Source organism: Belonocnema kinseyi, chromosome 2, assembly GCF_010883055.1.
Source record: "Belonocnema kinseyi isolate 2016_QV_RU_SX_M_011 chromosome 2, B_treatae_v1, whole genome shotgun sequence".
NCBI lineage: Eukaryota > Metazoa > Arthropoda > Insecta > Hymenoptera > Cynipidae > Belonocnema > Belonocnema kinseyi.
Window position 1 is genome coordinate 66245491 of NC_046658.1, and position 12990 is coordinate 66258480.

A 12990-nucleotide genomic window follows, 5' to 3' on the forward strand; every position below is an offset into this window, starting at 1 on the left:
TCCACATCCTGCATGATCAATTCAGCTAACATCGTGGAAATGGGTGAGCCCATGGGTGTTCCAAATTTTTGTTTGTAAGTTTTATAGTTATATTAAATATAAGCGTTATCAATGTAAAATTTAATAGCCTCATCAAATTGTTAGAAGTTAAGTTTTGTGTAATTTTTAATTATATTCCAGTTTTTTTCAATTAGTTTATATACTACGTTAGGATCAATATTTGAAAGCATCGAGACTATATCAAGTGATACTACAGTGTAGTTATCTGGTACATCCACTATCGGCGAGAAAATTCGAGTCCTCTGGCTTTGACGTTGAAAAAAGTATGTGAAGAAAAAATGCTAGGTTAATGAAAAAGGTCTTATTTTAAAGGTGCAAATGTTGACCGTTAATAAGCCAAAAAATAATATTCCAAGAAATTATGTGTAACTTACAGATCTGAAAATCTGATGAAAAGTAAGGAAATTTGATGGCTTTTAAAAACAGTGAACTTTGAAGCATAGTTTTTTATAGAAAAAATAATAGGGAAAATCTGAAAAAATTCATGGTGGTACACTACACATTTCTAAACAGATTGCCGTCGAAAAATTTACAAAATATAAATAATTGTTCGCTTTTTGTGAATAAATATGCGAGAGCACTATCTTCAGTTCTAATGAAGATAATGAAGTTATTTAAACTGGAGGTAGTTCGTTGAACTATCTGTAATAATTTACAATTTGAAGGAAGTATGTGCTTCTTGTTGTCTTCGTACAAATTGCCACGGTTTTCCTCAACACAGGGAAAGGGTTTGAAGGCCAGAGTGTGGCTCGGAGGCATAAGTTGGGTAGGTCGGGCTGAGGAAAACAGAGGAAGATCCCGTGAAAAAACGGCACCACGCTGGGCTCTCGCACTTGCTTTCCTATATAAAAAAACTGACTTCAAATATCGCAGTTTGTATGAAGACAACAAGAAGCACATACTTCCTTCAAATTGTAAATTATTACAGATAGTTCAACTAACTACCCACAATTTAAATCACTTTATTATCTTCATTAGAACTGAAGATAGTGCGGTCGCATATTTATTCACAAAAAACGAACAATTATTTATATTTTGCAAATTTTTCGACGGCAATCTGTTCAGAAATGTTTACTGTACCACCATGAATTTTTTCAGATTTTCCCTATTATTTTTTCTATAAAAAACTATGCTTCAAAGTTCACTGTTTTTAAAAGCTATCAAATTTCCTTAGTTTTCATGGTATTTTCAGATCTGTAAGCTACAAATAATTTTTTTGAATATTACTTTTCGGCTTGTAAATGTACAAGATTTTCATCTTTAAAATGAAACCTCTTTCATTAACCTACTATTTTTTCTTCACATACTTATTCAACGTCAACGCCAGAGGACTCGAATTTTCTCACTCGTAGTTTTATTGAACCCAGGCTGGGTTGACTCCCATGGGCGCGTGTGATCACATATACTTTTGTAATTATCCACCTCCTTGTAGATGGATCTACTGTAGGGGCATAAGTGGGGGTAATATTTTCTTAAAATATCTTGGTGCTGCCATTCTAATGTTCGTTGAGGTTATGTTTTCCTCAACAAACTTCAAATTTTGCTACGTTCAAAAAAGTTGTGTTTCGCCGTATGAAGTGAAATCAGGACATTGAAAAATAAACAAAGTTAAAGAAATTGAAATGTTTGTGCTGTGCCAGGATGTGACTGATTTCACTTCTCTATTATAATGCGATTAAATAAAATGTTGAAAAAATCTTACATTTCATGTGTTATGTAATTCTTCATTTATTGGAGAATTATTGAAAAATTGTACAAATTTATGCTGAAAATGGTACAGGAAACAGTATTTACACATTTTTCGTCTTAAATTTGTATAATTTTGAATTAATTCGTTTATTTTCTCTAATTTTAATTCATGGAACGCATTCAAATAATAAACACGCTTACGTGCACGAACACATGGATACGCTTTAGTTTTCCACCTCCTTGTAGATTGCGCTAGTGTCGCTATAAGTGGTCAAACGCGCCCATGGGAGTCGACCCAGTCTGATTAAGCCATAGAAAAGAAGTGGCAAACCATTAGTACATCTGAGAAAGTTATAAAGTTTTTTATCTATTGTAGAGCTGTCCCACCATTCTTTGACCATGTTATTAAGATCACGTCGGATTTGTTTTGTAGGGTTTTTAATAACCTCATAGGTTTTTTGATCAATTAGGATATGCAATATTTTTTGGTTATAATCATCTTGCTCAATAATAACTGTGGTATTACCTTTATCAGAGCGAGATATAAGAAGATGTGGATTATTTTTAATAAAAAGTTTAGTTTCTTTTAATTTTTGTTCAAGAATTTTTTGATTCGGATCCCAAATAGTTCTAGAAGTGAGAAATTTTTTTAAATTAAAAGTTAAGTTATGTCTGAGACAATTTAGATCTGTCAGAAATTTTTAAAGACCTTTTTTCAATACCTAAAATAAAGTAATTTATAGGGAGAGTTCTTTTAGTGTAAGGCATAGAGAAATTTCCCCCTAAGGACATAATCTCGGTTACATTTTTTGGAATATTCTTATTTGCTAAATTTTTTTAAAGTTCTCGGTATGAATAACAGACAATGAAGATTGATTTCTTTCAAGAAAATCTAGTTTTTTAATAGATTTTCTAATTAGGTTACCTCCATGAGCTCTTACTTTTGGTAAGTTATAATCCTTTGAATTGATTAAAAGTTGACAAGACGCAGTTTGTATTATTTAGTTTTCTAAGATTCTAATTTCTTTGACAGTATCCTTAATAATTATTTAATATCTCAAATTTCTAGCTGTAAGATTTTAAATCTGAAATACACTAAAGTGTTTTGGAATTTACAAGATGCACTTTTTGAATGAAAAAAAGTTAATTTTACTTTAGTTAATAATGTTGCTCGGAAATAAGTTTCTATTTTTACAATGTTGTGAAAATCGACATTGATTATAGAAATATCTTAGAAATGATAAATATTGTAAAAAGTGAGGGTACTGTTAATTTTATACCCGATACTGAGAATCTCAGTGTGACATACTACGACATTATTGGAAGTTTCCAGAAATTTAAGTAAATTATGAGTTTTTGCAATTACTTCAGTTCCTAACCTTTAACTTTCTAGAACAGACCGCTAACATGTGGCCCCACAAAAAACATATAAGAATTTTAAGATAACTTATAATAACTTCTAATACTCAACTTTTTAAGGCATAAAAAATGTAACTCAATAATTCCTTCCAACTTTTCCATGTGAAACTTTTCTCTCTCAAAAAACCTTTTTCGGGCAGCAATAACGCAAACAAACTAGTAAAATTTCTACTTTTCATTTTAGAGCTCGCATATCTTTTCCAAAAATCTTAAGTATGGAACATAAAGGAACATTTTTCAATAACTGAAGGTTTTGTGAGTATTTGTATTTTCATTGCACCAAATATTCTTTGGATCTAGGATAAACTCTACTTTCATTTTATCGTTACACAGGTTTTACAAATCTAAATCATTCGACAATGGACCTATAAATATGTTTATATATAACAATGTCACCTATGGTAAGTTTTTACTTGGTAATTTTTTTCCTTTTATGGAAAACCTAGGTATAGTAAATAATGTCACGAAACATTATATTATTATATTCGTACTTATTACAGTCCTGATGAGACCACGATATCGTTGGCGAAATGCATAGACGTATAAAAAAGTAAGAACTCTTATTTTTTACCTACTCTTATAAATTCGCAAGACCAAAGGCCAAAAATCTACAGCTTTGCATCACTCTATGAGGTCTAAAATATAACTACATTAATTTAGAGACAAAATTGGGAGTTTTTGAAAAACGAAGAAAAAGAATTCAATTACGTATAACTTCGTGAAAAATTTTGTTTTCACAAATCGCAAAATTTCATGTCGCCTAATTTCCTCTAAAAAAATAACATATTTTTCCCGCCAGAGATTATGCGATTTCAAGTGTAGAACCTGTCTGATTTCAAATGGATTCAGTGGGTTGTATTATTCCCTAATGATAGATTATTAACATGTTAACTGAAAATGAAAATTATGAAATTTAATGAAATAGTATAAACATAGCAGAGAATTTTATTTCCCTTAAGCACTTATGGGCCGTTGCCAAAAAGTTGTGAAATTTAGGTATTAGCCGTTTCACCATTTCCCTGATTTAATAAATATTTTTCATATAAAACTCGGATAAATTATTTACATCGAGATTTGTATTGAGATTCTATTAAGATTCTCACATTTTTTTAGTTTTGTCTATTAATAACAAATTTAAAAATAACCCAAATTTCCACTCGACCACATATTCCTAAATACAAATTTTCACACACAAATTGAGAAGTCAATAAAAAAAGTTTTTCGAATAATTTATGCCTAATACTAAGCATTTGTGTTGAATTGTAAAATCTGAATATTATGAATAAAGGTCAATATTTTAATTCTCAGGGTGCTCAATTATGCTTCAATGTCTGCCTCCAAAGTTCTGTGGCCACTCTCCAAAACTCATATCTTAGAGTAGAACTCGAAAAAATCACTTTAAAAATCTTTAAAAAATTAGAATCATTCATTTTGTTCCGATGTACATGTTTACATTAGCACAAGAATATTTATTCATTGTAAAGTTGGTAAAATATTGCAAACTGATCATCGAATAATTTTCATGTTACAGAATTCCGTGACTCTCTTTCAATGATTACTAATAAAATAAGGAAAAAACTGGAAATTTTAATACACTATCAAATAAAGCACGACTATAAATGTTTTTAGTATTGTATAGAATTTTTGCGTCTACTCTAAATATTTTTTTAATAATTTTAACATTTTTATGCTCCTCGTGGTGACTCAGCGGTAACTGTTTCGTGTTATGTTCTACTGTAGTTAAAATTGACCAAAGAAAGGATTGCAATACATTTAACTAATCTAATAAAGAGAATTTATTTATTTATTATTTATTTTAATGTAGTATATGACTACACTTCTTAAAGGGTTGTAAAAATCTTTAAATGCGTTTCTAGAAAATAAGAAACTTTCAGATTTACATAAAATCTGCTTGTATGACAATTTTTAAATATATAAATAACCATTGACAATAATTTTAAGATTTATAATACATCATAACGTCTGAATATTAGATATTTAATAAACAAATACATACTGACTATACATGAAAGCTATACAAACTTATCAGCCCTCAGTTTTTTTTGGGCTTTCAAAACTAATTTTAATTTCGCTAATATCAGGTTTATCATATCATTTAGGCGGCAAAAGTACAACGATTATTAAATCGAAGCGTAAAGTTAATTCATAGTCTAAATTTGAGAGCCGCTTACACAAATCATTTTTATAATAGGTACTAAATCATATTAAAATATTATCGTTAAGAATAAAATGATTGATAAATGGCATGAAGAAAAACAATTTTTTCTATTGTCTTAATGAATTTTATTTCCTTTCGAGTTGAAATATGTAAAAATTAAAAGGCAATTTCTGAAAAAAAAATAGAATAAAATTTTGAGAGATTTTTTCATTTTATAGTATGAACTTACAAAACACCTGCATACATACTACAAATCCATAAATTATAAACTTATAGGCTGGCTAAAAAAAATCATGGCAGAGAGCGACTGACAGCTCTTCTATTAAAAAACGTCAAATGATAAATGAATTTCATTGATATATGGCTGAAGTTGTGATTACAGAGGGATATATAGTCGGTAGTCGTAGGTTCCTTAAACTACATTCAACCACGAGAACTGCAATAGAAACAACCATGGTTCGAAAACTAGTTTCCATTCTCGTAGTAGTTGCTTATTTTGCTGGCATACAGGTGAGTCAAATACGAAAGTATTCATTTCTTTAGACTTCATTATTATTATTAAAATTCAATACAATATATTTTAGCGATAGAAAACATTTTGAAAGAAAAAATATAGAAAAACTAAAGACATAGAAATATAGAAATTTTAGAATAGAAAAAATTACTTGATAAATATGTATACGCTGTTTTATTTTAAAACATGATCTTCTATCACGTTTTATATTTTTTAAACTGATTCCTATTTCCATTGATTCTAGATAATTTTCTACTAATTCAATTTTTTCCTTTTTAACCTTTATCATATCCCCCTTTCAAACATCCTATCCTTTTTCAAACGACTTTATCACTCTTGAGGCTATTATTTTTCCCATTATTTCTGTCCATCACTAACCCATTTTATCCTTCACCATTTTTTGGTAATTTTTTCCTCTCACCTTTTTAACCCAATCCTAGTTTTAATGAGCCAATACCCTTTTGTATCTTGTTGTATCACGCTACACTATTTCCATTTCGGATAATTCTATCTTTTTCTATCCATTTTCATATCTTTTTATTTTATACTTATATTTGAATATTATCCTTTTTATCACATTTCAATCATTGTCATTCAGTTTTATAATTTTATTCTAATCCTTCTGTAAAAATTCTATCTTTTCCTACCTCACAGTATCGCTTCCCATATAAAGTCTATATAAAAAATGGTATAATTTTCTTTTCCAGTTTATTCTTTTAGCATATGTCCCTTTCAAGTATTCTAACCATTTCCAACCAGTTTTATCACTGCTGAACCTATTATTAATTCTGCTGCATTTATACTTTTCCATTCCATTTTATCGCTATATCCTGTGCTATAGTTTCAAGCCAATTATTTTGATATAAAAATATTAAGTAATTTAAAAATAATGCATATAAAATGTGAAAAAGTTTTTAATTAAATTCTATAAATGGAATTTTTTTAAATTAAAGCTGTATAAAAATATTTAAAATATTTTTTTATAGAATGTTCCACCCTCTTGCATCCGTTATTTTGCACAAGATAATCAATTTGTGTTGTTGATGCGGTACTAGGGAATTTCTGAAATAAATACAAATACAAATACAAATACTAATAAACCTTAACTATTAATTAAAAAAATTCCTTATTCTCACACATCAAGGCAAGGCCACCAAATGAACAGAAGCCGCTAGCAATTCCATACAAAATCAATTCGCGACGAACCCTAGCAACCATAGCTGTATCTGATGCTTTGGCTAATGAACAGGCAAAACCGGAAGAAGGAATCGCAGAAGTAATTATAATTTAAATATATTAACCGAATAATTTTACTAGGTAATCCTATTAAAAAACTTTTATTTTCAGGTAACCCAAGAGTTAAAAGATGAAGGATTAGACAATGGGGCAGAAATCGTTTCAGCTGCAGCAGACGCTGCTCAGAAAGTAACCAAGGTTCTTGCCAAGGAGATGAGTGTTAATACAGCTGTAGCAGTTGCAGAAGCAGTTTCTGAAATTCTTTCTAAAAAGGCAAAACTTTCTGATGAACAGAAACCATTAGAAGAACAGCCTACTAGAAGAAACTTAAATTCTAATATGAATATAAACAATAATCGTAATTATTATCATACTTATCACAAACAAAAAAAGGGCATAACTCACCCACCTGCAATTTCTATTAAAAATATTTATGATAAAGAAGATGATGATCATGATGATGTTAATGATGATGATGATGCTTATGAAGAAGGCATTACTGACGAGAGTGAAGAAATTAATGGAAATGACTCCTTGGATGAAGTGGACGAATATGGTGATGATAATAATGATGATGAATCTAGCGAATCTAAAGAAGACGATATAGAGGAACTGCTTCATAAGGTTTGTGTTGCTCGAAGTGTTGTTAAGAACGTTTATCCACATAGGCCACATTGGTAACGAGTTAATTGAATTTTAATGCATTTAATGTATCCATAAAATGCAATTAATGTAAAAAACTAAATAATATTGAATTTATTTAGTTAAATTGACTAAAAACAATCAAAAAGAGGGAAATAGTTGGATTCACCATATCTTGAAACAATTGCTGCTACAAACATCTTGTTGATATAAACTATTTCATATTTTTGTACTATATTTCCATGAATCTTATTACATTTATAATTTTAGCCCAAAGACAATAAAAGAAGACCGCAAGGAGGCAAGGGTTCAACGAATGCAAATAGGAATTCAAACCACAATAAGCTTTATAGAAGAAGTTCTGGAGCGAGACAAAGGAATACGAACAGTAATACGAACATGAATGTTAATAACAATGGCAACGGACACCGTCATCATCGTCTACGTCCACATCCTATGCTTTATTAATTGTATAGAAATATAATACTTCATACTTACTGAACTACGTTTGATGATTTTTTAATATCAGGCGTCATGGATGTTTATATATTGATATAAGAGCTAAAATATGATAATAAAGCAATTGATGATTATATATGGTTATTTTATTCCCCTTATTAATTTAATGAACTAATTTATTACCTTTGATTAAATTCGTGTTTATGTTATTTTTATGGTATTCCTTTATATATTTTGAAATGTTAATTCTGAAAGTAACGTTCTTTTCTTGTAGCATCAATATTTTCGGAGATATTTAACATTTAATGGACAATATCACATGAAACACTGTACACCAGTTTTTCTGAAAAATGCAAAAAGGGTGTAACATTCTCTCCTTCAGTTTCGTATTCTGCGAAAAAAAACATACTGAAATATTCCATCAATTAATGATAAACAAAATCTAGTTACTTAACTTTATTATTTCTGGTAAACAAAATATTCATTTTCTCTGAAAAATGCTACCGCGCGAAGTTTAAGGCATTTTTCAATCTAACAAAATGAAGAAAAAGAATTAGACCAGAAGTCGAGAGGATGCGGCTGGGAGTCGTTTTTCGTTCTTGAATGACTTCAATTGTCAACAAATTCAAAAAAGTGAAATTGAGTCCATCGTATTAGACAGATGTTAAAAATGGTGGGATTCAAAAATTAAATCGATGAGGTGGTCGATTGTGAGATAGTCCGTTCTGGGAAAAAATAATCATCCCCGAGATACACGCAGAAAAATTTTACACTCGGTTTACCTGAATTGAGCAAAATTACTATATTTTCCTTTTCAAATAGTTTCTTTTGTGGATTATTATTTTTTTGGTTCTGTTTAAAACCTTACACTGCCTTGCAGGAAAAACATCTTAAAAAATATATTTCGAATTTTTAATAGATATAAATAATCTCACGAAAAAGATCTACGCTGCAAAAATTCACACTATCAACTTTAATCTATTCATATTTTCTAGTTTATTTTTAATTGGTGACGGTTTGGATCACCAAACTCAACTTTACAGATCTCGAAAGTAATACCTTACGTCAATTTGGTTAGTTTCGACATTATCAACCGGAATTCATTCAAATTTCCGAGTTACTTTCAAATTAGTTTTAGTTTATATTGCTTATGACTGTAATCTATTAGGATTTCCGGGTTAATTGGAAATTGGCCCCTGTTCAGATTTCCAAACTAAACGTTTTAAATCACAAACTAACTCCCAACGTCAACTCGGGTCAATTTGGATAATATCAACTATGCTACAACAACTTCTATCTTAGTTCGCATATCTAAATTAAACTTTCTAAATTGCACACTAACTTCCTAAGTCAACCTTTTCATTTGAAAAAACTCAACTGCAATCTTTCCGGATTACCAAGTTCACATTAAACTGGTTTCATTTCGGTTATCCAAAATACTGTCGGTAGACGCTACTGAAATTAGATTTCAAAAGGTAGATATTCAGTTGTCCCTAATTTTCCTTGTTTCCAAATATTATTTTTCCCCAAAAGTACTAGAAACAACCAGAAAGTTTATAGGTTGGTAATGAAGTTCTCTACAATAACTGCATAATCTAGATCTTTTTATATGCTTCATTAGCAATCTAGCATGTTCTCGGAGAAATTATATTTGGGAACAATGACATTTTAAATAAATGAATACCTACCATCTGGTACAGTAAGTATTCATAGCCTCACATTTTTATTTTGCCATAATGTGCAAAGTCTAGTGCATTCTAGGAAGTTTATGGTAGAATGAGTTTATAGCAAAATTATAATATGGAGAAATGCATACTTGCCAACCGACATAGAATCTAATCAGCGGATATAGCAGCGCAACCATTTAAAAGGAATAAAATTTAGGGGTATCATTTTAGAACATTTTACTTCTTTTTTTTGAAAACCCTAAATTATAAGACGGTGCACATTTCTTTTCATAAAAAATTTTTGTTTTTTAAATTCTTTGAAGTCCTTTATCATCGTGCCCTCACAAGTTTTTTTCTTACTCAACTAAATAATTGTATAAATTAAACAAAATTTATCAATAAAAATCATCAAAAATTAATTAATTGCATTGTTGAATATGCCTAGTGAAACGTTTAAAAAATCTGCATGCCGATTTGAAAATCCTTCTTTTTTAAAAATTACCAAAAATCGATACAAATCTTGAATAACTTGTATAAATTAAGTGATAGAGCAACGAAAATACTGTGTATACGTAGGTAAAAAAATCCAATATGGTTGACCAAACATTTTTAACATTCATAAATTTTGAAAATATTATTAATAATAATAATAATAATAAATAATTAATATTTGGCATGCATATTCCTGAAGACACAAGAAATGATAAAAAAATAATTTTCACTCGGGATAAAGCATGAAAACACCCCTAAATCGTGGAAAACATCCCCGAACAATGGTTTTGACGATTATTTTGGAAAGGGTTCATCGGTAAAAAATTAACTTTTTAATTGATCGAGCGTAGGGGATTAGTTCTGAAACATAAGTTTAAGGCATTTTCATCAAAAAACACTCTCATTTGGAGATATCTACTCCTACACAGAAAAAAATATTCATTAAATTTTATAGAACTAATCCTATAGTTGAGGATACGATGGGTAGTTTAATCAAAGGAAAGGGTTCATCGGTAAAAAATTAACTTTTTAATTGATCGAGAGTAGGGGATTAGTTCTGAAACATAAGTTTAAGGCATTTTCATAAAAAAACACTCTCATTTGGAGATATCTACTCCTACACGGAAAAAAATATTCATTAAATTTTATAGAACTAATCCTATAGTAGAGGATACGATGGGTAGTTTAATCAAAGTTTAAATCGTCTTTGTTTTACATTGCGTTGTACTATTCAACGAAATGTGTTGCAAAGTTCTATGAAATTTAAAGGCCGAGGTGACCTAATCTCGATTGAAAGACAGGGTACGAAAAACGTGAAATAATTATATAAAATCTAAAATTCCAGCTAAAATACAGTATATATCGAAGAAGTTTCAAAACTATAGAGAACAGTTCCACAAAATGATACCCGATTTTTTGCCATTATTTATAATCGCACGCTATGCAAATTTTCATGCGCTGCGGGTTTCAACCCTATAATGTTTCGCATTCCTAACGCCTTAAGCCTCGCAGCTAACCTAGATGCAAGTATAAAAAAAAATCTGAAATAATACCTACAACTGTGCAAGGCCGTCTGCACGTTTTTGTGACACATTCGATACAAAATATTGCTAAGCTTATCATAATATATGTAAGGTAAATTGACCATTACTGGAACAACGTAAACAGTATGTTCAATGCTGGCACAATAATAAATTTCGTTGCGGTATCTTTTATATTATAACATAAATTATAAAATTGAAACTGTTTTAGCATTTATAAAGTTCTTATGAATTTATTGCCACTATTTATTTTTGTTTTGGCAAGTTATGCAATGGTAAAACATAATAAAAATCACTCCTCAAAATCTGTGAATGAACCGCTGCAAAATTCGCTATTTTTTTGTACTTCAAAACTTTCCTCATAACTTTTATAGCCTTGCAGTAATGAAATTTTCTACACTAATAGAAAAATTAATGTTTTTGCACATTTTTAATACGTTTAAGAATAAAAATCATAACTCTTTGAGCGATTTTATTCAATTAGTTATGAATATTTAAGTGTCCTCTATTCTAAAAAAGAAATTAAAAGTATTATTGCAACCTGCAATTCGTTCCTGAAATTTTCCCGGCTACTTAGGTAAGTAAATAAATAGTTACTCCTAAATATAATTTTTTAAGCAAATTAGTCAGTATGCATTAAAATTTAACATTCTAGATTAATATTAAATATTATTAATAGTAATAAAACCAATATCATGAATTTACTTATAAATTCAACAGATTGGTTGGAATTTTTTTTCTTTCTTGACTGAAAAATCTTTTTTGATTACTACTTCAACCTATTTTCTTACAAATTCATCTTCTTTTTCGAAAATGTATCACTCTAATTATAAATTTCATCTTTTATGAGAAAAAATGCAACTGTTTGGTTAAAAATAAATCTGTTTATGTTCAGGCTTCAGCAGTTACATTCAAAATTCGTTTTTTTAAATTAATTGAACTACTTTCAATTTTTAATTAAAATCTTTCTTGGTTGACAGATGAACTATTATATTATTTGATAAGAATTAACATTTTGATCAAAAGTTCAAATACTCGGCAAAAATGATACTACTTTGTAACAAGTCCATCATTTTACTTGATAAGTCGACTGTTTGGTTGTCAATTAACTTTTTTGTTTCAAATTCATATTTTCGAGTTTAAAGTATAACCTGCTTGTATAAAACTCTCCTTTTGACTCGGAACTGCAAGAATTTGGTAGAAAATAGGTGTATTTGGATGAAAATGAACTGTTTTTTTAAATGACTTCGACTGTTTTTAATTTATAATTCAAACATTTTTTGGTCGAAAATTAGTCTTTTTTATTTTAAAATTCAACAGTTTGTTAGGAAATTGAAGTATTAGATTAAAAATTACCTTTTTTAATGTATATTTTAGGGTTCAAAATTTCAATCTACAATCAAAAATTTAAAAAAAAAACAAGAAAAATTGTAATAATTTAAGTTATCGGGATACTAAGTTGAAGATACGTTTTTATTTATACGTTATTCAAAAGATGAAAAATAAAAAGTTATGTTTTAAGCAAAATGATGAGATGTTGATATGAATTTTATTAAAAAATAAAGAGAAACAAATGTCTTATTATTTGAAATA

The 12990-nt window shown here is 29.1% G+C and overlaps 1 protein-coding gene across 1 annotated transcript; it reads left to right on the forward strand.

Moving 5' to 3' along the window:
* The first annotated feature begins 5692 nt into the window (after positions 1–5692).
* Positions 5693–8334, forward strand: LOC117167289 (myb-like protein D). Its single transcript, XM_033352113.1, has 4 exons — positions 5693–5857; positions 7006–7137; positions 7209–7721; positions 8010–8334. The coding sequence occupies exons 1-4, from the start codon at positions 5708–5710 to the stop codon at positions 8205–8207; spliced, it is 993 nt and encodes a 330-aa protein (XP_033208004.1). The 5' UTR covers positions 5693–5707; the 3' UTR covers positions 8208–8334.
* Positions 8335–12990: the final 4656 nt, after the last annotated feature.